This window comes from Crinia signifera, chromosome 2, assembly GCF_055691185.1.
Source record: "Crinia signifera chromosome 2, ASM5569118v1, whole genome shotgun sequence".
Taxonomy (NCBI): Eukaryota; Metazoa; Chordata; class Amphibia; order Anura; family Myobatrachidae; genus Crinia; species Crinia signifera.
Window position 1 is genome coordinate 366,497,067 of NC_139218.1, and position 27,774 is coordinate 366,524,840.

Here is a 27,774-nt window from a genome sequence, read left to right on the forward strand (position 1 = left end):
CGATGTTGAATACTTTTGCTATCGATGGGGGAGAACCAAATGGTTTCCTCCCATCGTTGGCACAGAAAAACAATTTTTTTTTTTTTTTTTAAGTGCCGGGACACGGACCATAACTCCGACACCCACGAAGCCCCGCCCCCGTGTTTTGATTGGCCTACAGGCCAATCAGACAAACAAAATGGATGACCATCGATAGGTAAAAATATCGATGGCCATCCATTGCATAGTTTGGCACCATTGATGGCCAGATGCGATATTGGCATCGATGGTAACCATCGATGGCAATAGCAACGATGGCCATCTCTAGTCTTATCTACCCCGGCTCTGCTGATCTGTCTTCCTATCATTTTATTGAATATTAGGATCGCCACAGCATAGAATATAAATCTGCATAATAGCAATTCATTATAGTATGTTATGGAGAACTGTAGAGGAATCATTGGGACATTTTATTTATCTGATTGATTAGTACAGCAGTGACTAATGAATATGATAAGTGCACCGAGATTGCGATCATTTGTCATTTGCATAAAAGATCAGAGAGTAGAGAATGGGAGCGATGTATATGCACATTTATTAATATTATGAATTATGCATTTTGATATAAAATTGGATTCCTGTGCAAGCCTGATTGTATCTGTTGAGGTTGTGATGAGATAGGGCTTTTCTCTCATTAATAAGTAGAAACCCAAATCTTCATGGTGCTGATGAGACTGTTTATGCACCCTATGGGGCTTATTCTGGTTGATTCACACCGAGTCCACCAAACCAATAACAAATGTGAGCCACGCCGGCATTATTAGCGAGTATTTTGAACATCTCATGTTGCCACTCAAAGGGTTAAACAGCACAGCCTGTAACAGGAGGGACAGGAGCTGATTGGTTAGTACTTTCTCTCTCTACAAGCTTTGAGAGATTTCCCACCTTTGATTTCTGCTCCTGTCAAACTGTATAACCTATCTCGTATGGGGAGTAGGAAATATTTCTGCAGCTCTGTCTATGTTGTCCAGCCACTATTCGTCCATTCTTCTTCCCATTGCTAGGATGTTCAGCGAGGACGATTCGAAGATAAGTATCAAACGTTCCTGGACATTTCGGATCACTTCCGCCCGGTGTTCCGCTATTTCTGTATGGAGAAGTTCTTAGATCCTGCAGTTTGGTTTGAGAAGCGCTTGGCGTACACACGCAGCGTTGCTACATCGTCCATAGGTAAGAAGTGTACATGCTACGATGTGGCCTGGTGTGATGTGTATACTCATCCAGCAGGTCATTCTGTAATATGGTAACTGACTGTTACCCGCTAGTTTCCTCCCACTGTACAGGTGGTATGTACCAAGTGTTATCTGCATGTTCTGCAGTTACGCTTTTTATGCCTCAGAATTTGTTCTTTAAACAAATATTATTATAATTATTATTATCTTTTTATTTATATGCTGGCACAAGGGATCCGCAGCAGCCAATTACAGAATAGATAAACAAATAAGCAACACAGGAAACAGTGACATAGCCATCACAGATGATTTAAGTTGGAATGTGGGTTGGGTTTTACTTGGTTTTCAAACCCGGACTGTATTGGCTATCCAAAACATGTGACAGTCGATAGCCAATATGATCCCGATTTGAAAACTGAGTAAAACCAAACCCACACATACTGTATCTAGTTTAAGGAAGAGAAGGAAAAGGACATGAGGGAGTTGGCCCTGCTCGGGAGAGCTTACGTTCAAAGGGGGAAGGGGCACAGACAGTGTGGACACGAATGGGGTAGACATCGGTGGAACAGCTGTAGATATTACACTGGATCCCCGTATATGCAGGGTCTATATCCTGTACTGTAAGGCCTGTATATCACCTGTCTGTCTTTTCCGTCCATTGTCTCCTCTGCATAACAGAGAGATGCTGAGGGAGACTCTGCAGTGTAACAGCTGGACCATTCCGGCCAGTTTGCTGATCCACAGAACCACACTGCACAACAAAGAAATTGCTGATTTATGTATCTGTGCCCTCCCTTGTCTCTGACAATATAGTGTGCGTCAGCTTTCATCACCAATAAGAGCAGTGTCTCACTAATGGTTCATTTATACTATATTGTCAGGAGAAGACAACAGTCATATGAGTAAAATTAAAAAATAAACATGTGAACATATAAGTTTTCTATATAATATTTCTTCCTTTGATGAGGGGACTAGATTCAGATCAGTACATTATACTGGTGCACACATTGTGTCAGCAGCCAGAGCAGTGTCTGTGTCCTGCAGTCTGTTCTTTCCTGGGGATAACAGGAAATAGACCTGATGGTGTCCCAGCTACACCGGGGTGATTGTCACTGTCGCCAGGGTAACAGACGATGGAACGCGCTTCCATTCTCCCATCAACGCTTAATACATTCTTGTATGTAATTAGAGGTTAAAACACATGAAATGCTACTAACCAGGATGTTTCAATACTAATATAGTAAACTCTTACAAACGCGGCCTTACAGTGTCCTCGGAAGCAGGACATTGTTATTCTGTCTGCCACTGTACCTGCCCACGTGTCATACAGGCTGCCTTTGTGTTTCCATTGCAGTGGGCTACATTGTTGGCCTTGGAGACAGACACGTGCAGAACATCCTTATAGATGAGGAGACGGCAGAGCTTGTACACATAGACTTGGGTAAGCTAGCGATCATTGCTTCCTCCTTGGCATCCTTTTCAGCTGCTGAACTATGCAGGCAAGCAGTCGCCATCATTGTATCTATGCTGATTACGTTGCCTTACAATGCGTATTACCCTGTCACTCATATTAGTACTCTTGTCAATTATAAACTTCTACGTCATTGGGCATTAACTCCAGACATCAAGTACCCCTGCAGGTCATGTTATCCGGATTCCTTTAATCATGCACAGGTTAGTTAATCTATGTTGTTGGTTCACTAATTATCCCACAGCTTCCAGACAGAGGGCGAGATGTACTAAGCTAAATATGCGGTAAAACCGCCATTTTCAGGGGTTTTACCGCATTTTCAAATGTACTGAGACTCAGTCGCCCCATCTTCGCCAGGCAGGGTATCGCCACCTTTGGGTGACGATACCCCAAAGAAGCCATATGGGCTTCTTATCACCACAACCCTCTGCCGCAGATGACTACCCCCCCCCCCTCCCCTTGACTTACCTTCCTTCCCAGAAGGTAAACTCCTCCTCCCCCTAGCAACGCAGCTGGACGTCCTTCCAGCTGGAGGAGGAGGAGGCGCCGTGGACAGCCTTCTTAGGCTTCCGGTCATGGGGGGAGGAGAAGGTGCCCGGGGAGGTGACGGGCCTTCGTCACCGCATTGCGCTGCTAAATGCATATGTCAGTACATATGCGATAACATCGCTGCAGTGGGGCGGCGATGTATTTTAATACATTTCACCCACAAATACTAAGGACATGACCTGTTTGGGGGGGGGGGTACATGATGTCCAGCCCTAGACGTAGACAGGTCACCCCTAATCTACTTCCACCCTTCTAAAGCCGCTGTGTAATTGTTCCAGTTCACCATGCTATAGTCAGTTGAGGCTTTCATGCCCATGTAACAAGAAAGGGTGTGAATTTAGACTGATACCAATTGGGACCAGTCAATTCACATTTCTGGCGCTCTAAAAATAAATAAAAATTAATGAATATATTTTAGGTGCCTATAGTATGCACCAATATAATTAATATTGCACGTGTTAGATGAGCTAGCCTAGCTCATAAGAAGTAAGAGAATTGGGAGGGTATTAACACAATTGCGCTGCTGAGTATTAAAAACACTCTGAGTAACGGTTTGTTGATCAAAAATCACACTGGACACGCTCTGTAGAATTATTAATTTTTATAGAAATATAAAAAAGAAAAACATATATAATTACACAGTATAGTTATAAAAAGCACCTAGATAATCTAAAAACATATATGGCTTATTGTCAAAAAACAGGTGTGTCTCCAAGGGTTAAATGGGTTTTCCAATAGTACAATTGCTCAAATCAGGATAGTAATATGTCCAGAATATAATGTTTAATTATTTGTTGATGAGTCCCAGTTATCCTGCCCGCAAAATATGTTACTGATGCCAATTAGCATGTATACGGAACATGCACTAGGTGAAAGGCAGTTCATCAATAGCAACAATGAATGGTTTTAATTTTGTAGCATTAAGGTTTCTCACCTATAGATGGTTGTAGTAGTGGGGAGCGTTACTTAGTTGTAGCTCTACCCTGATGCAGGATCTCCAGGTGTGGGCTCCTGGGACGGAGCTTCTCCGTTCCAATTTGTAGTGGATAAATGGCGCTTGTAGCGCTGCAGCTGGTGTCCCCAATATGGTGATCCGGGGGAGAGAGCTGGTCAGTGGTGGAAAGTTTCTCCTCACCCGCCGGGGCCAGATGGAACAAGCCGGTGCTGCTGAAATGGGTGAGTAGCTGGCGGGCAGATGTAGTAGCAGCGGCTGTGCGGTGAGCAGAAGCCAGTAATGCGGCTGACGGAGAGCCATGCCGTGGGCTTGAGGAGGGACTATTGAGACCTTGGAGACACGTCTGAAGGCTTGGTGTGACGTCAACGCGTTTCGTACCCACAGTAGTTGGGAACTTTTTCAAGACAAGTCTTGAAAAAGTTCCCAACTACTGTGGGTACGAAACGCGTTGACGTCACACCAAACCTTCAGACGTGTCTCCAAGGTCTCAGAAGTCCCTCCATCTGGCCCCGGCGGGTGAGGAGAAACTTTCCACCACTGACCAGCTCGCTCCCCCAGATCACCATATTGGGGACGCCAGCTGCAGCACTACAAGCGCCATTTATCCACTACAAATTAGAATGGAGAAGCTCCGTCCCAGGAGCCCACACCTGGAGATCCTGCATCAGGGTAGAGCTACAACTAAGTAACGCTCCCCACTACTACAACCATCTATAGGCGAGAAACCTTAATGCTACAAATTAAAACCATTCATTGTTGCTATTGATGAACTGCCTTTCACCTAGTGCATGTTCCGTATACATGCTAATTGGCATCAGTAACATCTTTTGCGGGCAGGATAACTGGGACTCATCAACAAATAATTAAACATTATATTCTGGACATATTACTATCCTGATTTGAACAATTGTACTATTGGAAAACCCATTTAACCCTTGGAGACACACCTGTTTTTTGACAATAAGCCATATATGTTTTTAGATTATTTAGGTGCTTTTTATAACTGTACTGTGTAATTATATATGTTTTTCTTTTTTATATTTCTATAAAAATTAATAATTCAACAGAGCGTGTCCAGTGTGATTTTTGGTCAACAAACCGTTACTCAGAGTGTTTTTAATACTCAGCAGTGCAATTGTGTTAAAACCCTCCCAATTTTCATACCCATGTACCCTAAGCTGTGTATGTAAGCAATCACAATCTTGTTCCTGTGCCTAAAACGTGACTTTGGATAAGCAGAACAATCCCCCATGTCTGTATACTTGTGCCCCCCCTCCCCTTTTCTCCCTGTAACTTGTCAATTGTTTCTTCCTATAAGTGAGCTGGCGGTCAGCTAGCCACAGTCATGAGCGTCCATGCCTTACGCGTGTAGCGAGTAACGAATTGTACGCCGCTTGTTTTGCAGGTGTTGCATTTGAGCAGGGCAAAATCCTCCCCACTCCGGAGACCGTTCCTTTCCGCCTAACGCGAGACATTGTGGATGGCATGGGCATAACTGGGGTAGAGGGCGTTTTCAGAAGGTACGGATTTCTCCTGTGTGCTATATAGTTATAGTATGCATGTTATAGATCTGTAATAACTGCCCTATAGCAGAAGCACGGACGACCGGCTTACTATAATCCTTTGGCCTCCTGTGTATGGGCAGTGGGTGTGTGATGTGCGCCCCTGTGCTGGTGGCACGTATGGGTAAGAGGTCAGATGACCGCTGAAATCCCATTTCTGAATCTTGATGGAAGGGTACAAGGTGCTGGTGCCTGTAGCAGATGTCAGCTTTAGTTCTAATTTAACTGGTGTCTGTTCACAATAGGAAGCAATACCGCTACTGTAAAATATTATTGTTCAGTGTCTTTATCCTTTTGCCCAGTGGCACCGCCGATATGGTTAGCTATATCGGCGGCGGCGCTAATAGGCTAGTGTGTGCAGGGCTTTAGTTAGGTGACGCAGTAATAAATAACAACTGTGCCCTGGTTCCATGCGGTGCTGCATGTTAACGTTTGTGACCTCCACTTTATTCCTTACAGATGCTGTGAGAAGACCATGGCGGTAATGAGAGACTCCCAGGACGCTCTTCTGACCATTGTTGAAGTAAGGCTTTTAAAATAATACACAACTGCAAGATATTGGGGGAGATGTATCAAGCAGTATAAAAAGGATCAACAGCTGGACCAGCTATCCATCGTTGTATAGAATGTACTTGATAAATACCACCTCAAAAGGGATTCGTTGCTGTGGGCAACTCTTCTTCTTGTCCAATTTTCAGTTCCACTGAGAGATGAATGGGGCCTGGGTACTGGGGAGTGGGGGCATGACTATATTGGAAAGCATTGCCACTCCCACTGAAAAAAAATAGATTATACACCGCGATGCAAACAGGACATTTGTCCCCTTCTGCAGTTGACCCTGGTCACCCCAACAAGCCCGGGTAATCAATACCCCTTCTGCGGCCATGCCAATGTTACACTCTTTACGCCGCTTTATCTATCAGCCTCATTATTGCGTTTCCATGTTCTCCTTCTGAGGTTGTATTCTGAATTACAATTGATGCTTTTATGTAGCGCACCAGTCACAAAGCGCCTGTGTGTATGTTAGCTGTGGGACTGGACGTAGCATGATTGTGTGGTTTTCTGCCCCAGCACCTCCAGTGTCCCCCATAGAATATAGTGTACAACATGTAATTATGTATATAATTAATTGGCTGTTTTTGGGCAGGTTCTGCTCTACGACCCTTTGTTTGACTGGACCATGAATCCTTTGAAAGCACTTTATCTGCAGCAGGACGAAGCAGAGCTCAATGCAACACTGCCTGAAGACCCAGAATGCAACCGGAGCACATGGTAACCTACTCTTACGCAGTGCGGACTCTGATGCGTATTTTACTTCTGTCCTTCCTTATGTTCTTATGTGTCCACATATGTCTATCTTCCGTGTGCTACAAGTCGCGTCACCCATGGAGTGAGCTCAGTGTGACCCAGTAGTGCTGTGACTTTTTCCATTACCACGCATCTTTTTTGCAATACAAAGCGAATAAGACGCACAAGCAGTTTCTGCTGATTAAAATGATGGGCAGCATTCCTATCATCTGTGTGTGTGACATAGCATAAGAAATGCTATGTTACAGTGGTTTACTGGAAAATAACAATAATGTGCATATCATCTATATATATACGTCTAGTGTCCGTGAGTCTCCGAAACACTGTCATCTGCTGGCAGGGAGTGAAACTACATATCTTTCTCACACAAGCACAAACACAGAAGGTAGCAGACTAGCTTTCGAAGCTTTTGCTTCGAGCGGGCCCCCTAGTGTTTTTATATTGAACAATTTGCTGGACTGATGTCACAATCCTAGAACCGATTGTAATGGTGATGTTATAGTGACAGCCATCCTCTCCTGCAGGCAGTGCTCCGCTACCGGTATATGCTGCCTGCAGAATCCCCGGCCACATACCTGCCAGTTGCTGATAATGGCACCATGGCAAACATTAAGTATATACTTTCCTCAGGCTGTATATTTCTGATGACAAATGACACTGTCAGCGTGTGCATCTCTAGCCATGTTCGGTAACCTTCTGTTCTGTCGCTCCCCAAGCAGTGACTCTCAGAGCTTCAACAAAGTGGCGGAACGCGTCCTCCTGCGGCTCCAGGAGAAGCTGAAAGGTGTGGAAGAGGGGACTGTACTGAATGCAGAAGGGCAAGTGAATCTTCTCATCCAGCAGGCCATGGATCCAAAGAATCTCAGCAGGCTCTTCCCTGGATGGAAAGCCTGGGTATAATGTTGGGAACACTCCTGTATGTTTATCTATACAGTTGACACAAGACTAAGCCATGGACAGAGGAATTTGGCCATATGCAGTGTATACTGTAGTAAAGTCATACATTTTCTGTTCTTCAGAGTACTCAGGGGATCTGCACCCTCCTTCCACCATGTAACATTGTTCTGTTCTGTCATTCACTGCTGTCACAGTGAAAATACCCATCATTGAGGAATGCATCCTGTGAAATGCGTTAGACCATCCTGCATTACTGTCCTGGGCAGCTCAGCAGCATCAAATACAGTTCAAACCGTGACATACTGTCAATATCAATTTAAAGCGGTCATCATTTGTTTTATGCCATAAAATAATTATTTCTATGTCTACAGCAGATGCAGCGCTGACTGTCACCCTTCCCCCTAGTACCTCTGCCACGTTCTGCAGCAGCAGCGCCCTCTTACTGTGCTACACTCCATTACATCTTATGTTCAGCTGCTGTCTTGTAAACATCATTACTAATATTGTTATCAGTTACGGATGTGGATGATTTGGTGACATAGACACCCATCTTCCATCACAAATTAGGACGAAATGTAGCATTCCCTTATACACTTTCTTACTGAAACATTGGGTGACGTTCCCTTCGGAAAGGTGAAACCACAACTTCATTATAGCTGGTCATTATCCTGATGTAGCAAAACAGACATGGCAGGTAAAACATAACCCCCCTTCCGTCCCTAACCATCCCCTCCCCCAGTCAGTCTCCCCTTATTGTCTATTGCATACATTTATCTAGCCTGTAATGTTTTATCCCTTTGGTTACTGTCCTCATATTGCTGGTGAAGGTTCAATATTTAATTCTGTGTCACCAACAAGTCACTTATGTCTCCCTGTATATAGATATATATATTTTATTTTAGAGTTCAGGTCTAATATCATTTCCTAAGTCCGGCTAAGGAAGTAGAACAATCAGTTTGTCTTTTTTTCATGTAACAGGTAGCCAATTGTTATACGGAGTTCTACTGGTCAGTATGTATTTTTGCAGGTAATAAAAGAACCGCTGTACATAAGGCGTATGGTTTGTTTATCTGGAGCGCTCACACTGCCATCAGGACCTCACCCTCCTGTGTATATCACATCCTAACACTGCATATATGAAACCATCTGGGTGCAGATTTGGGGACTGACCTGTTCTGTGTTCTGTTACCTCTCGTCTACACATCAGATTGCTTAGGTGTCTGCATGTGAATATACGACAAACCTTGACTAGCAACCAACGTTTTTTTTACACACATCTTTCATTGGACGTTATTTACATTTATTTATATAAATTTACACTTCTAACTAATAAGGTCCATTTTGGGACAAGGTGTTGGTGTGTGTTTTCGTTGTTGACACCAAATAGTAATACTTGGATTTAGGAACTGGTCCGCTTCTGTTCCTCTGTCCCCCTGTACTTACTCTGCTAACAAGAACCAACAGCCCAGGCTGTCATGTGATAATTCATCTATCTGTCTGTCTGTTGGTCTTGTCTGTCTGTCCAACACAATTTTCTTGATTTGATGTTCAATCAACCAATAATTCCTGCAGTATTAAAAGTCTAAACACCCACAGAGTATCGGTGATGCAGACACTGTAACAGACCAGGTAAATTCATCCTGATGCAAACACAACTTGGGCATCACCTGCCTGTTCTAGAAATACAAAGAGTGGTTAATCTTCATACAGTGGGGCAGATGTATGAACTAGCGTTAAGTGCATTTCTGCGCTGGGGGCGATATATCTGCTCCGGCCGCTTTGCCAGCTCACGGCTAGCATTGTCCTATCTCCACTGCAGGAACAATGCTAGCCCTGCTGCTGGCTCCGGGCTGTACGCGAGATCTCTCAATAAAAGCGAGATCTCGCACATGCCCAGGGAGGGGGGGGGATAGGGTTTTTTTTAAATGCGCATGCACAGGGCTGCCTGGGGCGCCGATAAGGAGAGCCCTTAATGCTGGGCATAACGGCTCTACTTATTGGCGGGGCGGGGGTAATACATTCGGCCATAATGAGTCGAATCCTTATTATGCAGGAGAAGCGGTACCTGTTGTTTTACAATCGTTATGGGCTGCTTAATACATCTGCCCCAGTATATGTAAAAATGATTATAACCCTGGGGTAAAACCAGTTGACTTATAATGGCTTCACATAGAGTACTATGTATTTTCAACATAACTTTACTCACATAAGTTCAGTTGGATACATCTCTCATATGTATTTATGAGAACATTTGAAATAAATCTCTATTGTAGTGTTGTGTATGATGTCAGACTTGCGCTGGCAGCAGACTCGTGTATCCCCGTTCCTGCGTGTGATACTGCGCAGTCAGTCTTCCTCTCTCTCACTGGAATCCAGTGATGCCGGGTGCAGCTGTGAGAATTCATATACATCATACAGAGACCGCACGAACATTGTTCCTGCAAAATGATTTGGAATAATGGTCACACAGTGCCTGACAGAAATATTGATTGTGTACTGGGAAATGCCCACAACTCGTTGTATATGTCGTCTATAAATGGTAAGTCAGCCGGGGGTTCTGCAGAAAGACTTACGTCTCCTTTATACTGGTATTGAGTTGCAGAAGTGCTCAGCTGTTCCATTCTCTATGTGAGAAGACAGTCATAGGCCACGATTAGGTAATTATATACAATGTACACGGAAGGTGCCCAGACACGGTACATTTTGTGCATCATGTGTTTTGTACTAGATCGAATCGCATCTAAAAGAGCGTGCAATTTGAACTAGATGCGATCTACTACAAAAAGTACTGCCTGCTCATATTGGGAACCCAACTGCCTGTGCAGGAGCAGGTAGCCAGGTTCCCAAGGGGTTGCCCAGTTTGAGGTCCCTAAGATCATTGTGCATTTGAGACATTTATTAATTTAGCAGTTTCTTATACAGCGCACACATATTCCGCAGCGCTTTACAGAGGATATTTGAACATCAGTCCCTGCCCCAGTGGAGCTTACAATCTATATTCCTACCACATGTACACGCGCACACAGACATTCTAGGGTTTTGTTGGAAGCCAATTAACCTACCAGTATATTTTTGGAATGTGGGAGGAAACCGGAGTACCCAGAGGAAACCCACGCAAGTACAGGGAGAATATACAAACTCCGCACAGTTAGGGCCATGGCGGGAATGGAACCCATGACCTCATCGCTGTGAGGCAGTAATGCTAACCATTACACCATCCGTACTGCCTAAGCATCAGAGCACTCTCACCTTGGTTCCCTTAATTTATACCTTTTTGAGGAGAAGCATCTGATTGGGCTTTTACTGTCATAGACACTAAGGAGCCCATACTCCGGGACTTAAATGGCTTTAATAGATCTGTTATCTGGTAGTTTTGTCCAGCAAATACCCTCATAATTATAAAGGTTTCTGATCAAATTCTGCATCAGCAGGGTCCTGGTCCAATTGGATAAGGTCAATGTAGCAAAAGAATAAAGTTCTCAGCTCTGTGCTGCTGATATATACTGTACCTCCATCCATGATCAGAGTAAGCCCCTAAAAGGCAACGCCAACGCTCCTGGTAGAGGGACCGTTTCTGAACATATTTCATCAGCACTATGACAATAATATTGGTCTCACCAGGTAAATCTGGGAATTGTGGTTTATGCAGCTCTAGGACGGTACATTGTGCTGGGATTTCTGATCACTTGACAATGATGATGTTTTGGGGCCTCGGTGACATTAAACTCTTACCTTTGAATGCACAGGATGATTTGCTTGTCCCAACTGCCTTCCACTGGTCATTGTACCTAGCAAGAAAGCAGAAGGTCCATTTTGTGGTAAGCAAATAAATATATTAATAATTGCTTGTATCAGAGCAAAGAGAAACCTAAAATGTATACCCAAATGCAGATTAGAGAGTAGGCCACACACTCCTATATGTACAGCACACCCTCCTATATGTACCTCTTTTGTACTGACTCCACCCCCCCGGGCGTGTGACGTCAGCGCCGGCCCCAATCAGCCTGTTTCTATGCAGTCTGGGCTACGCACAGACCGCACACAGTGGGAAATCATTCCATGGTGAGCGGCTTGCGAAGGGATTTTCAGCGAATCATGATCCAGATCATTTTTGCAGGCCCTGCTAATCAATTAGTAGGCTTGCATGTGGCGGTGATTACCTGATTGCAGTGCGCTGCAAATTAGCAGCCCAGCGATCAGGTCTGAATAACCTGTGGACCATTTGGGGTTAAATCACTTGTGACGTGCAATCTGCATATTTACTCTTCATAGTTGAGGGCATTGGTCCAATTCAGCAGTTCGTCCACTTCCCAGTCCAGGACCGCCTGTGCCCCGTGCCTCTCTACAGACTGTATGACACCCTGCGTGGCTCGCTGCACCAGAATCGCAGTGTTTGGGTCAGCAGTCCGGGCATGGAGACTTCCCTCGTAATACCTAGGAAAGGAACAGAAGCGTTCAGTGGCTCATAAGAGAAGACATTTAGCACTGTGCCCATGTGATGCACCATGTGATGTACTATGCCACCATTGCACACACACCTTGGCGGAACCTTCCTGCTTCTCTTTGTAGGTTATAATGGGCGTTTCCAGGTGTCACCTGGGCTCCTTCCTTTTCAGGGGAGTATTATGCTGGAGACTAGGGGGTTTATTTACGGAGAAGGGCGTTCTATTGAAGATGAGATGTTGCCCATAGCAACCAATCACAATCTTCTTGTTTATTTAGCACCCGGAAGATAATAGAATCCGATTGGTTGCCAATAGCAACATCCCATCTTCACTATAATTCCCATCTTAGTAAATACACCCCTTGGAATCTGGCTGCCACGTCAGGCATATTACGTTGGGACTCAGGCCCCATGTTTTATGTCCATTAACCGAATTTCACTGTTGCCCAATATTTTCAATAGGACACCAGGTAATCGGCCGTTTTCTGGGAGTGACAGACAAGCGCAGGCGTTATCAGGGAGGGTCTGTGATGTCAGCACCGGACTCCATCAGCCTGTCTGTGGCAGAGTTGTGGAAGGGTCAGACTTACATTTGCACAGACTGGGCAAATCAATCAGTGGTTTGGGACTTGCATATGGATTGCGAAAATGCATGGGGCGCATTTTCACTCTGTTTTGGCGGTGGCCATCTATTCGCAGTCCGCAGATGAGCGATCAGGACTGCATTAGGCCCATAGTTTACTGCTAAAAAAACTAATTGTACAGCTTCGTTATTTCTGAAACCTTCTGTACATCTGGTAGCTGGTGCATCAGCCAGTATCTTGCCCAGGGGTCTCAGCAGTGTGGGTCAGGCTTTTGCATTGTACAACGGAACACTGTGCTATCTACTCACATCTTTCTCATCCAGTCAATCTTTCTCTGCTTCTGTTTCTTTAGTACATCCTGTCTTCTCATCAGTTTACTGTGGTTGAAATGTAACCTCTTATTACTACCAGCCACAGTCACAGCATCTAAACTGCCGGAGACCTGGAGAGATTAGAGAGAATGTTGGGTCGTCTTGAAAAAAATAAAATATCTTGAATATTGAAACGTCGACTTCTTGACTCATGTTACCCACGATATCATGATTGTACCTATATAAACTTGATTTCTTTTACAAGCCCCCTGGAGTGACTCAGATTCTTCCCCACTACATTCATACCACTGAGGACACCCGGGGCAGTTGCCCTATTGGAGGAGTGCCGGTTATATATATATATGCAAATTACTGCTAGTGACGTTGCTTGTTAACAGTAACCCAGAAATATAATGACATATTACATTTATGTAACATATTTGGTATTACTGAGGGGGATTTTACAATACTAACAGAATTCAGAAAAGCTAGCCAATGCAGTCGCACCTGCAAGCTCACACACAGCAGTTGTGAGAAGGTGTGCAAGTGTCACAGTGCAGCGGTATTTCGGTACTTCCTACGTTTTCCGGCCACAGCTTACGCTACTTACGTTAGCCGCTTTCAGAATAGCATCATTGTCCCCTCTCGCGTCGCTCGCCACGCTTCGGACCATCTATTATATTAAAGGTAATAGATCTAGTAAAGGTAATATATGGTGGCGTGGACAAAGGAGGGTGGCGTGAACACAGGGTGGTGCGGGTTACGCTACATAAGTTCCGTAGCGTAAGCTGTGGCTTCAAAGATGAGTAAGTAGTGGTATTTTTGGGGTAAAAGTCTGAGGGCGTCAAGTCTGCGTGGCTGCAACCTAAAACATGGTCAGCCTGCTCCTGGCTTCGCCCACCCCACAGCCTTAGCGCCGGCAGTTGTAGTTTAGCGAGTCCTCGCTAAACTACGGGTGAAATTTAATAGGATGAGAGATTTGCACTGCAAAATCAAACTGGTATTGCAGTGTAAATGATTGCCGCTTTAAAAAACCTGGAGATTTCTTACCAAATCTCTCACTTTCTGATTCTCTCTTCCTATTAAATTCCCCCCTTACATCTCACTCCAAATCAGACCCATAGAGTGTAATATACCTTGTGTATAATCATGTTTGTGTCTAAATATTTAGCTATATGGGCATTAGTCATTTTGTATGAAAAGCTTAATTTATTTGGATATTGTATAAAGTAGCAGGAGTGGCACATGTACAGCTTAGCTAGCTACCATTATATGACATTTACAGGACACTAATTCTAGTGGGTATAACACAGACACATAGATCCCCCTGCAGTAGGTGTGGACACACACACACACAGATCTCCCTGCAGCAGATATGGTTATCTCCAGTCACTGACCCTTAGCGTCAGCAGCCTCCAGCCATTGTTCTCCACACGAGTGTACCAGCCGCTGCGCTCCTGCTCTGGAATGGCACCGTGGTTGTGGATTTGCTTTGGCAGCAGCTGTTTCACAGATTGCTTGGTATAGTCCTTGGGGCTGTTGGCACACATATCCACAATGGGCCTGTGAGTAAACAGCTTGTAGTATATATTGGGTGGGAATTGTGTCTGTAAATGGGAGAATAACAGGGAATTATTATTCGGTAGTGTGTGTGTGAGCATGCAGCGCTGTATATCCCGCTGTCTCCTCATTACTGTAATGCACTGACCATAATGAGTTTCTGAGCATCATGCAGCAAACGAAATCTGGGCACAATCACAGCAAACCTGCAGCCACATGCACAGCCAGGAAGATCACAACACTGCTTTCTATTGGCTCATCTGTCCGATCCATACACGTGGGTTTCCCATCAATGTGCCCAGGTGTATCATATCATTAATAATCCTTTTCAGTGGACACAGGTAGTAATGGGTAGGTCCTGGGCACGGAATGGGATAATTGGGTCGACCAAATATTGGTCGACAGTCATTAGGTCGACACTGTTGGTTAACACACTGGAAGGTCGACACATACATACATTGGGGATGCATCAACCCAGAATCCCCAATATGTACAGTTGCTTATGGTAACTGCAGGGCAGCAGATATAATGATTAGAGATAGCTACATGGGAGATAATGATTGTGGTCTGAGAAGTAACAGAAATCCTCACACATCACACATATGTCAGCCATGTACTATCATACACACTGTATATATATCTGGTATACGGAGATACAAGCGCACAGAACAGGATAAGTTATCTAGATCTTACACCACACTGAGAACTTGTACTGTTACTCTGGACTAGGCCACATTGATGTATCAACGTACTACAGATAGAGAGATGGCATCAGAAATAAGATCATCCAGAGGACTAACGTATTTACACACAAGGACTAGAAATACATACGCCATAACATACATAGTGCCTGATTCACACCTGATTGCTACACATGTACAGTCTAAGACAAACACAGGCGTGCCGAGGCGTCTTATGTATCCAGACGGCGGATCCATCATGGTTAAGTCCAGAATACTATAATCGGCCACTAGAGGTCAGGCGACTAATTAGATGCCTTAATTTGGCTGACAGCGTCTAGATAGACAGTGACGGGAGATAGGGAGGGGAGTGTAGGGAGGTACCGGGCCGGAAACATGGCGAGTCTTGCAAGGTTGACACAACATAAAAAACTTGTGTCAACCTTGCTACTGTCGACCACCTTCCTGTCGATCATTCACAGGCGTTGGTCTCCCGTAACTGTCTACTAGACGCAGCAGACCAAGTCTACGCGTCTAGACTAGACACCTGACCACTAGTGGTTTATCATGGTATTGTCGACCTAACCTTAATCGATCCCATATCCCAGAACAAGCATATTAGGAGAGGGTGTGTAACATCAGCTCCAGGCTGGATATGCCTGTAATCATCGCAGCTGCCTAGTAAGTCCCTGGCTACACTGACCTAAGATGTGTGATCACCAGTGGAACAATCATTGGATGTTGAGCGTGTAACAAATCATTGTGGCCAATTTTGCTTGGCTGCAAAGTCTTCACTAGTTATACACATCCATCCACACAGTGAGCACCGTAATCCGTAAGGTGGGATTTCACCATAGTGGTGCGACGTCTACCTGTTCACTGACGCTGCACATTCGCTCACCGGCAATCAGGTCTGAATTACCCCAGTGTTCCTTGCTCAGGTTCGTTACTAGAATTAGACAGAACCCGGACCAGGGGGATACTGTAGAGCAGGCATGTCCAACGTTGGCCCTCCAGATGTTTTGAAACTACACATCCCAGCATGCTTTGCAATAGTTTAAGCATTCTCTAATAGCAAAACGGTGGCAAAGCATGCTGGGATGTGTAGTTTCACAACATCTGGAGGGCCAACGTTGGACATGCCTGCTGTAGAGGGTATGTCAGGTGACCTGTATAAGACAGAACTATAGTAATGATAAAGCACCCATTATAGGTGATACTTACTCCTCCTAGTCTGAACCGCACGTGTACGCCAGCTGCTGCATCGATGTGTTCTGCCTGCCAAGCACACACAGGAGATATTATTATGTATACACATTCTGGGGTCACCCTAATGCAGGACAGGCCAACCTGTGGCTCTCCAGATGTTGTGAAACTACAAATCCCAGCATGCCTTGCCACACTCCCTTATAGCAAAACTGTGGAAAGGCATGATGGGATTTGTAGTTTGACAACATCTGGAGAGCCACAGGTTGACCAGGCCTGCCCTAATGTTTCACGGGTGTACAGACCAGCAATATATAGCACCTGTTAATAAAATTGTTGACTTATCAGGCAAGTGTAGATAAGAGTGGGTAGTTCGGTGACCAAAAGGGCCTCTAATAGCTGTGGTGGACGTGGTATTTACGTAAGCACTGATTATACCCTGTCAAATTTCAGGATTTTAACAGACCAGGTTTAAGGATTTCCATGCTTGGCACAGATCAAACAGATTCATTTAGTCACCTGTGCTTAAGAACGGATATGCTTAAAACATGAACTGTTCTGGTGCCTTGAGAACCGATTTTGGGAACCACTGAATAAAGTTTAAATAAGGTCTCAGAATAATCATAAAAATATATATGTACGGTAGTTTTTTTTTTTTTTTTTTAAGATATATTTTAAGGTTTCTAAGGAACAATAGCTGTGTGCAAATGAACCTGTGACCTTTAGTTAGTACCATACCCAAAATAGACCTATAAGTCATGTATTGGCAGGTATAGGAGACAACACATGTGTACTTGTCAAATAGTGTTACTCCCATCCCTGCTGTCCCCCTGCAGCCCACACACAGAGTTCCTGCACTTTACTGGCCATTTCTTGTATGGACACTGCTTAAATGTAAACAGATGGTTTTCCTGGCATCCGATACGTAGCCCAATGCCAGAATTATCTTCATGTATGTGCAAGTATTCACCAAGCTTTGTTCCCCAGAGCACATAGGGGGTTATTTTGATTCACTCGGATAAAACCTTAATTTGTTGATATGACATCTTACCATAGACATAAAAATTAAATAATTAAGGGGCAGATGTATCAAGCTTCAAAAAGTGATAAAGTGGAGAGTGATAAACAGCCAGCCAATCAGCTCTTACCTGCCATTTTTCAAACCCAGCCTGTAACATGGCAGTTATGAGCTGATTGGCTGGTTGTTTATCACTCTCTATTTGATCACTTTTGAAGTTTGATACATCTGGCCCTAAGGCTCAAGTAGGGTTGAGAAAAAGAGTGGTTTTTATTTGACAACAACTTCTCTGTTTAGTTTAATGATACTGTAGATAGAGGTGTGTATAAAAAAAAGGAAGAAGGATAAAAAAAAAAAAAAAATGAAAGAAAAAAGATAAATCAAGCAAAAAAAAGAAAAAAGCAAACACAAGAAAGCAAAAGAAAGAGAGAAAGGCGCCATGTTTTAAACATTATTTGCAAATATTAGCTATCCCTCAAATGTAAGAAAAAAGGGATCACATCGGGTATCCCTCCATTGCCATTATTAGCTGCATCCCCGTAGGTTTTTAGGGGGATGCGATGTTGCCCTATTTACCAATATTGGGGATACAAATTATTCCCCATATTGACCCCTGTTGTAGCCTATGGGCTACAGATCGCGAGGAACCATCCACCGGAAATAGTGGTCACAATGAACACTCATGCTCAGAAGTACCAGCTGCCATCACAGCACATTGCAGGATTGAGCTCCTTTCAGAGCCTTAGTTCCTGCAGGTGCATGATGATACACTCACCCAATATGATTGCATTATGCAATGTGATCGGGGTGCAATATTAGCGCCCATGACTGCACTGTAAATGCAATCATTGTTAAATGTGAATAAAATAAAGAAATAAACAAAGTCGTAAGAAAGCAAAAAGAAAAGAAAAAAAATAAAGAAAAGAAAGAAAGACATGCTCACATTCATCAAACAGTATTTGCAGCTATGGCAGGTATTCAATGGTTGGAATCGGGGGCAGCAGTGAATCCTGTGTAGGATTCGCTGCACTTTCGCACCAATTCTCCCTGTAGGGCGATTCGCCGGGCAGCCGCCCGTCCGCCCTATTCAACGCGTCAGGAGCTCTCTGCCACCGGGGAGCTGGGGGACGGCTGCAGACAGGGAGATGGAAGCCTCCCTGCTTGCGCCGAACACTGTGGGGGTGAAGGAGGGCTGTTGAGGACACAGGGAGAGCCCCCAGAGCTGGCAGGGGGCTGTGCTAGGGAGCCGCTACACTCACTGGTCCCGATCGTGCATATGGAATGATCGGGTCCAGTGTGCAGTGAATAAATGAATATTAATGAGCGGCTCCCGACTCCTGCCCCCTGCTGGCGAATGTGTAAAATAAAAAAAATAAAAAATTGTTTAAAAAAATAAAATAATAATAAAAAATATATATATATATACATGAATAAAAATAGCATGCCCCTTCACAGAAAAAAAAATCAGATTTTTTTGACACCAAAAAAAAAAAAACGCTTTATTTTAAAAGATCACATTCCAGTTCTCCAGAAAAAGTTGACGAATGGAAAATGGAAAATCATGGCGAAAATCAATAGAGAAAGCAATTCTCCATTTGAGCATTGAATACACTCTCGGCGAATCCCAGTGAAAACCCCATTGAAATACACCAGCGAATTGCAGCGAGCATGAAACGGATAACTGGCCGGCATTCACTGTTCGCTTTCAGCGAACAGTGAACATTGAATAGGGTGAATCATATTTTCAGTGAGAAAAATTCACCGCAACGAGTGAAAACAGCCCGATTCGCCGAAAAAAACTGTGAATCGGGAGCATTGAATACTTATATTTACCAATATCAGGAATGCAAAGCTTTCCTGATATTGGTCCCTGTTGTAGCATATGGGCTACAGATCACATGATGTAGTTCCTGCAGGGTTCCCCAGGAAACCTCCACTGGAAATGGCCCCTGTGTATGGCAATCACAATGACTGTGCATACCCAGAAGCCCTGGCGGCCCTCACACACCACATCACAGGGACGGGCTCCATTTGAAGCCTTTTAACCTGCGGGTGCTGGGTAATACATTTACCCAAAACTATCTCATGTAAGAAGGGCTTTGCAACACATATCTCCAATACCTACTGCAATCTCTCCATTATTGTTGGCAGCTGCATCCCCCATATGTTTGTTTGGGGGATATGATACTGTCTGATTTATTAATAATGGAAATGCAAAGCATTCCTGATATTGAATGCTGTTGTAGCCTATATGCTACAGATCACGGGATGTAGCTATGGCAGGGTTCCGCAGGAACCCTCCATTGGAAATAGACCCTGTGCATGGTGATCGCAATGAACATGCATGCTCAGAAGGTCTGTCTGCCCTCACAGCACATTGCAGGTATGGGCTCCTTCCAGAACATTCACCCCATATGATTGCATTATGCAATGTGATGTGGGCGCAATATATAGCGCTCAGGGATGCGCTAAGACACCCATTTCAGGGGGTAGCCACAAATTTAAGGTATCCTCCAAATGAAAGAAGAGGTTCGCAGCAGGTATCTCTGATACGTTCTGCAACCTCCCGATTGTCGCTGATAGCTGTATCCCCCATAGGTTTGTATGTGGGATTCGATGTTGCCCAATTTACCAATAACGGGAATGCAAAGCATTCCCGATCTTGACTCCTGTTGTAGCCTATGGGCTACAGATCGCGAGGAACCATCCACCAGAAATAGCTCCTGTGCATCGTGGTCACAATGATTACGCACGCTCAGAAGTACCAGCTGCCATCACAGCACATTGCAGGGATGAGCTCCTTTCGAAGTCTTTGTTCCTGTGGGTGCCGGGGGATATATTTACCTGATATGATTGCATTATGACTAGAAAAAGAAAGAAGTGGTGGAGCGCTAATAAAAAATATGTATAATAGACCAATTGGGTATTACAATTTATTATAATATATCATATGAATAAAACCACATAATAAAATCACAATTTAAGATCAATATAACAATGATCACCCCTACATGGGACCTATATGGGAATGAAGTTTGGGAATGAGTCTCACTTGTTCCTGATGATGCTCTCCTGTTTGGTTGAATACGTGATTGTTACTGGAAAACGGGTGTCCATAAACCTGAGTTGGAGCTGATGTTGGTAATCTCCCCTCGTGAGGAAAGGTGATACACGTCTCACGGAATGGAGGGCCTCGCAAAGAATTATCAGGTGGTGGTGTCCCTTGGTTGTGATTGTCCAGTATTGATTAAAAGACAGGAGGGCTGGTTCAAGTTGAGATGGTATAGAAATTGTATTCCGCAGGGTCCGGTAGAGGGTGAGCGCCTAACGCGTTTCGTCATCCACAGATGACTTTATCTTTGATAAAGTCATCTGTGGATGACGAAACGCGTTAGGCGCTCACCCTCTACCGGACCCTGCGGAATACAATTTCTATACCATCTCAACTTGAACCAGCCCTCCTGTCTTTTAATCAATACTGGACAATCACAACCAAGGGACACCACCACCTGATAATTCTTTGCGAGGCCCTCCATTCCGTGAGACGTGTATCACCTTTCCTCACGAGGGGAGATTACCAACATCAGCTCCAACTCAGGTTTATGGACACCCGTTTTCCAGTAACAATCACGTATTCAACCAAACAGGAGAGCATCATCAGGAACAAGTGAGACTCATTCCCAAACTTCATTCCCATATAGGTCCCATGTAGGGGTGATCATTGTTATATTGATCTTAAATTGTGATTTTATTATGTGGTTTTATTCATATGATATATTATAATAAATTGTAATACCCAATTGGTCTATTATACATATTTTTTATTAGCGCTCCACCACTTCTTTCTTTTTCTAGTTATAACGTATCAGGGGACCTACCACCCCCAGGTGTGAGCAGCTTGACAATTCCACTCATCTCCTCAAAGCGCCTCATATAGACCCAGCCACCTAGGTGGTTGGATTTATATCCCTTTCTTTTTTTCTTCTATGATTGCATTATGCAATGTGATCTGGGTGCAATATTAGCGCGCAGGGATGTGCTAAGACATCACTTTCGGGGGCTAGCCACAAATATTGGGAATCCTCCAAATAAAAGAGGGGTTTGTAGCAGGTATCTCTGATACCTGCTGCAATCTCCAGAGTGTCGCTGATAGTTGTAGCGATGATGCCCGATTTACCAATAACGGGATACAAAGCATTCCCAATATTGTAGCCTATGGGCTACAGATTGCGAGGAACCATCCCTCGGAAATGGCCCCTGTGCAACGTAGACACAATGAACACTCATGTTCAGAAGCACATTGCAGGTGCACGATGATACACTCACCTGATATGATTGCATTATGCAATGTGATCGGGGTGCAATATTAGCGCCCATGATTGCACTGTAAATGCGATCATTGTTAAATGTGAATTTGTGGCTATGTACCCAATAAGATCCGTTTTCAGTGGCTAGCCACAAATATTATGTATCTCCCGAATGTAAAAAGGGGTTTCTAGCAAGTTTCCCTAAAACATATATATATATATATATATATATATATATATATATAATATGTATTAACATATCCATAGGATTGTAATATATAATATATATCTGTAACTTAATGTATGTCAGGATAAAAATGTAAAGTGTGGAAGTGTCCCTGCCTGACAGGAACAGCTGGAAGCGACTGTATGTCCCGTACTCACCTCTCTGGGGTTAATGCATTTAAGCAATAGCCTTGGGTCCCCTTGGCCTTTGAAATTGATGAGGTTCCGAAAATATTTAAAAACATTCATGTCCTGAATAAGGAAGGAATAAAGAAATTCCTGTTAGATGATAATATATGTTATACTCCGATACTAGTAACACAACAGGGTTTATTTAATAAAGCGGTGCAGCTAACTCATAGCTTATTGTTTTCATCTAATTACACTGACCTCGATAAAAGTTTGTTGCTATGGGTTGCCGCATGCCATTTTATCCGAAGTCCGAACAAGAAACTTTATGAGATAACAGAAACATAAAGCTACAAACAATAAGAGCTAATAAATTCAAACTAAATATCCCCCCCACACACACACACACACACACACACACACACACACCCCACCCCACACAGAAACACAATATAATAATAAAATTACATACTTTTTAAAATGCTTCTGCAGCAGAAGTTCTGCCACTATGCTCGGTCTGGATCTGCCCCTGAAGTCCTGTTGCGGCGGGAGGATAGTAGCATGCTGGCTGCCCGGAGTCAGAGTTGGAGGAGGAAGCTGCTGTGGCTGGGCATGTGCAGCAGCCCTCCTCCAGGCGCAGTAGGCATATTTATTTGGGGCTGCCAGTTTCCAGACCACCCCGGCAGCGCTGCAGAGTCCAGACACGCCGCTGTCAGTGCCCTCCTCCAGCGCTACTGATTACCGGTGGCTCGGCTCAGCTCCATACAGTAGCAGAGCCGCCGGCGCTGACTGTCAGGTGCCCCGCGAACCACCACTGCTAGCTGATCCGGCCCCTGGGCTTAGGTCAGTACCCGCCTAGGGCTGGCTCTTAGGTTATAGATATATTTTATTTATAACCTGGCAGCCCGGGGCCAACTTCTCTGTGCCCCCCTGATGGCTAACGCCCGGCGGCCAATGTCTCCATTGCCTCCGGGAGTTACGCCACTGGTTCAGGTTCTAGTGATATCCATGCTTGAGCTGAGATGGTTAAATCAAAATAACTGAGGTACTAATTAAGGCCCTCATTCTAATTTATTTGGAACGGGGTGAATTCGGCCCTGTTCCGATGTTTGGGGCTATGTGCATGCACATCTGCAGTCCCCCTTTGCCAATGGCTTTGGTGACTTGCATAGCCGCCGAGCCGTTTGCAAGGATCGTGGGGTGCCAGGGGGCAGATGGCGGTGGGGATGGGGATGGGGAACGCCCACCGTTTTATGGGTGTCCCCATGAAAATGCTGGACATTACCATGGGTACGCGGGCGGAACCATGTGTGCCGCGGTGGACGTGTGAACAGGACCCGGTTTGCTCTATCCGGGTTACATGTTCACACTGTACATCAACAAGGGGCCAACCTGGGAGTAACCTTTTTTTTTAACCTGGGTCGGAATGCCGGGTGTGGTACGCCACAGGTTCTATGGGGGTCGTGGAGAATAGACCCTGTAAGTTGGGGTCCCTACTGTTGGGCATTTAACAGTTGGGATTCCGACGTCGCTCTACTGACCGCCAGAATCCTGATGGTCGAGAGGTCATCCGCCACCCAGAATGCCGGGTTTCTGGACCCGAGAAATTTAAAAAGTCCCTTTCATATCGCACAGAGACCCAGGTCAACCTGGCAACAACCTGGGATCGACCTGGGTTATTTTTGTGATGTGAAAGGGTATTGGACTGTCCAACTGTCTCACCAGCAGGGTGCAGTGTCCCGCATTGGGGTGGGGGCTGTTACCACTGCATCTGTTCTCAGTAGGGAGAGCCAGAGAGCAGAGCAGCATCTCAGAGGCTGCTGGCCACACCCCCTTTCTAGGATTCACCAGAACAGCGAATGGAAATGTTGGGCGGTATGTGACACCTATGCCTGCCTGCACTGCACACTCATATAGCAGAGTGGGCTTCCCAGCCCTTGCACAGTCAGATGCAGTGCTGCGCACTGTGGGGGGACAGTGGGGGGGGGATTCACATTTAACCGGATGGGCTTTGTGCATACATGTATTTGCGCATGTGCAGACCCTGGGAGTGAACGGCTTAATTGAGTTTCACACTCGCCGAGCCGTCCAGAGGGGGCCGGGGGGGGCGGACATCGGACCGGAGTAGGGAGACGCCCATTGTTTTATGGGCGTCCCCATATAAAATGCTGGGCGTGCCCCTGGGAATGCAGGCGGGCCGATGCCTGCTCTGGGCAGGTGGCTGACATCACATGACATCAGCACCCACCCCCTTTTCGGCAAACAGCGTTGGAAATATAAGTCGGTTTTCACTGACTTCTTTCCGCTCAATTTGAGCAGTGTGTTGCTGGGGCAGGTCACAATCATGTGATCATATAGATACGCCCCCGCACCACCCGTTTGCCGGTAAGTATGATAATATCATCCCTGTCTATAATTTAGCTTGCACAATAACGGTAATCTATGACATGTAAAATCACTTGTCCATGTTTTATTATTAAATAGAGCCATAATCACACAGCTGCAATAACAAGGTGATATCCTGACATCACTGCACCCTGTCTCACACTTACGAGCAGCCTACGGAAAGCCTGCTGGATCACTCGTGCCGCTCTGTCCTGCTCCACGTTATACACATCTGGATGACTTGTCACTGACTCAGTCACTTCTTCCATCCTTCTGTTTACAGCTCTGCAGAACAGTATAGAAAGCACAATGGGTATTAATCATATGCGCAATAAGTCCTTGAGGTCAGGAGACAAAGCAGTAAGGTTCACATTTCCTCCGCAGGGAATCACTGTATGCAATGTAATATTATGTCCCCAATTAGGTGCTCTCAAGGATTAACATGAACTTCCTAATGTGCGCATACAGCTAATACCCTGAACCTCACCATTCAAAAGGTCCCAGAGGTGCCCAGCAGTCAGGACAAGCCCAGGATGTGCCCAGCTGCCCAGCAGTCAGGACAAGCCCAGGACTTGCCCAGCAGTCAGGAAAAGCGGCTATGGACTGGACAGATGACAGCTTTTCTCACTCTTCTTGAGTAGAGTCATATATTTTTATATTTTGGGCGGCATCTGTAAAAACACATCTGTCCTATGGCCCACATTTTTCTGTTTCAATAAAGGCAATGTCAGCTCGCAGACTAGTGGACCCCGAGCCGCAAGGTGGAGGGAAGCCTACTCAGGGTCTCTCCGAGCTTCAGTGAGGAGGACCCACCGATTAATGCCCCTCTTGAGCCTTTTGGCTGACAGGAGTCAGGGGAGTAACAGGCCTTTCTCCTTTGGGAGAGGGTCCATACGTATGTACACCCCCTATGCATGATTTAGGTCACTGAACTGGGTGTTTGGAGCGCCACCTCGGGTTCCAAGTTAAAAAAAAAAAACTAGTGGACAAATCCTGTAAAAAAATAGCCAAGATTAGGGATGGCCATCGGCCATCGTTGATTTGAAATCATCGATGGTTCATGGCCGATGTCGAATACTTTTGACATCAATGGGGAGAACCAGATGGAATAGCAAAAAAAATGTTTTGCTTTTTTCTCAAAATGCCGGGACACTGAGTATAGCCCCGCCCCTGACACCTGCAAAGCCCCGCCCCCCTGTGTATTGATTGGCCCACAGGCCAATCAATCAAATACAGTGGATGACCATCGATATGTAAAAATATCGATGGTCATCCATTTCATAGTTAAGCACTATCGATGGCCAGTTGCAGAGTTGCCATAGATAGCAACTATCGATGGTAATAGCAGCGATGGCTATCCCTAGCCAAGATTGTGTTGTCAGACATATTATGAAGTGAGTATTGTATATAACTAATTGCTAAAGGGGGAGATGTATCAAACCTTCCAGAGAGTTAAAGTACCAACCAAGCAGCTTCTCAGTACCACAGTACAGACTATGGGCCTGATTCAGGGGTGTGTGCATTCACGGGGTGTCACGTCCGGTAAGGCTACTCTGACACCTGTCACCAGGGAGAGGAGAAGGGGGAGAATACAGCCTCCCTGCATGCTCTGGGGGTGTAATAAAAACTGGAACGGTCCGGACCACACGGAGAGGCCGTAATCTCCCCTTTCCCGTGTGCCTGTGAAAGCTATCACAAGGACTCAACCAACCAGCTCCTGCCTGACATTTTTCAAACACAGTCTGTGACATGTCAGGTAGGAGCTGATTGGCTGGCTGTTTATCACTCTCCATTTTATCACTTGTAGCTTAGTGCATCTGATCCTCTAATATTTCCTCCTTCATGTCTTTGGATATACACAAATATTGCATTGTTTGGTCTGTGCACTAATTAGCTTAGAAATGCAATTTTGAAGAGAAAAATTAAAGAGAAAAAGCACAATTAACTAGTTGTTAGCACCAAGTACATAGACAGTGACTGTAACCTTACCTGTATCTTGTGGCTTCAGTAGGTACACCTGTGCCATACAATGTCAGTATATTACCTAGGGCACTATGCTGTAGCAGGCTGTATACTGATGCAGTGTCTGCACACAGTGGGGTGTGAGTACTTGGGTAAACCTAAGGATTCCATAGCAAATACTGATCTATATTACACGTCCTACCAACCATCTCCAACATGACATGCCAGCAACCTGCTGCAATATTGCTGCCCCTCTAATGCTATCACTGCAAGGTCGGCTTAACCAGCACTCACACAGGCAGAAAATAAGCTATTTCCCACCTATATAAATATATGAGGTACTATGACTCAGCTTAGTGATACCTCTAGGAATGAGGACCTGTGATTATGTTGCCTCTCGTTGCTATGGCAACAGAGCTCCCGGAAGTGACACCCGGTATACAGTACCTGTGTGCTAACCTCTCCTGTAGCCCTCATTCCACATTTAGCCTAGCAAAGTCACTGCAGCGTCTATATTTATTGCTGTTTTAAGTTGTAATCAGCCCTATTTCTAATAGAAGGGAACCGGCGCCCAAAACAAAGATGGCGTTATCTCTTAGAAGGCGTTCAGGGTTTGCTCTATGGTGTCCCTACCGGTGGAAAGGATGAATTGCTCTCAAATTTATCAGAATTCTCTACTAAGCTCTTGTGCAGTGATTGTAAATGCTAACTGAGGACTTTATTCCGAAATTTACAGATTTACAAGTTTAATGCAGCACTTAAAAAATAACAAATATATTACCCCATCAATAGATAATAAAGCACCATAAAAGAAAACACAGCGGTGATCAAGACAGAGATCCAAACAGAGATGTTAGCAACTAGGTAGTGAGTCCCATCGGTAGCATTCGATGGTCACACCATCATATGATTTTTCGGTACTTATGTATTATCTGGGCGCCCGATTTTGTGATCGGGTCGGAAAAATCGCATCGCATCGCATGCAACCAAATCGCATGCGATGCGATCGA

General features: G+C 44.8%; 2 protein-coding genes across 7 annotated transcripts in view; one reads left to right on the plus strand and one right to left on the minus strand.

Annotated features, from left to right (window-relative positions):
- The window catches only part of ATM (ATM serine/threonine kinase), a 108,068-nt gene extending 99,063 nt beyond the window's left edge, over nt 1-9,005 (plus strand). For 3 of the 4 annotated variants that reach the window (XM_083169978.1, XM_083169976.1, XM_083169977.1), the window contains exons 58-63: nt 1,044-1,209; nt 2,566-2,652; nt 5,592-5,706; nt 6,208-6,271; nt 6,896-7,020; nt 7,773-9,005. In XM_083169978.1, coding sequence (XP_083026104.1) covers nt 1,044-1,209; nt 2,566-2,652; nt 5,592-5,706; nt 6,208-6,271; nt 6,896-7,020; nt 7,773-7,956 — 741 coding nt within the window. In that variant the 3' untranslated portion in view covers nt 7,957-9,005. The remainder of the gene's footprint in view (nt 1-1,043; nt 1,210-2,565; nt 2,653-5,591; nt 5,707-6,207; nt 6,272-6,895; nt 7,021-7,772) is intronic. The other variant, XM_083169979.1, reaches the window with a different exon arrangement.
- Nucleotides 9,006-9,190: 185 nt separating this feature from the next.
- C2H11orf65 (chromosome 2 C11orf65 homolog) lies at nt 9,191-27,285 on the minus strand. 3 transcript variants are annotated; one of them, XM_083169984.1, is made up of 9 exons: nt 26,792-26,916; nt 24,970-25,087; nt 22,448-22,540; nt 16,757-16,810; nt 14,690-14,899; nt 13,290-13,423; nt 12,217-12,387; nt 11,686-11,741; nt 9,191-10,391 (listed from the first exon to the last, which is right to left on the minus strand). In XM_083169984.1, the coding sequence occupies exons 2-9, from the start codon at nt 25,069-25,071 to the stop codon at nt 10,300-10,302; spliced, it is 912 nt and encodes a 303-aa protein (XP_083026110.1). In that variant the 5' UTR covers nt 25,072-25,087; nt 26,792-26,916; the 3' UTR covers nt 9,191-10,299. The 3 variants fall into 3 exon arrangements, with proteins under 3 accessions (XP_083026110.1, XP_083026109.1, XP_083026108.1); XM_083169983.1 differs by lacking the exon at nt 26,792-26,916 and adding an exon at nt 27,212-27,285 and having other exon boundaries at nt 9,192-10,391; XM_083169982.1 differs by lacking the exon at nt 26,792-26,916 and adding an exon at nt 27,128-27,179 and having other exon boundaries at nt 9,192-10,391.
- Nucleotides 27,286-27,774: the final 489 nt, after the last annotated feature.

Bases quoted from the DNA above. Each gene is read 5' to 3' on its own strand.
- C2H11orf65 (XM_083169984.1), bottom strand. From the start codon at position 25,071: ATGGAAGAAGTGACTGAGTCAGTGACAAGTCATCCAGATGTGTATAAC. The intron at 12,388-13,289 runs GTGAGTAGATAG...TTCCTTTCCTAG, and splicing joins ATTGACTGGATGAGAAAGAT to GTATTACGAGGGAAGTCTCC. The intron at 11,742-12,216 runs GTAAATATGCAG...CTTTCTTGCTAG, and splicing joins AATGCCCTCAACTATGAAGA to GTACAATGACCAGTGGAAGG.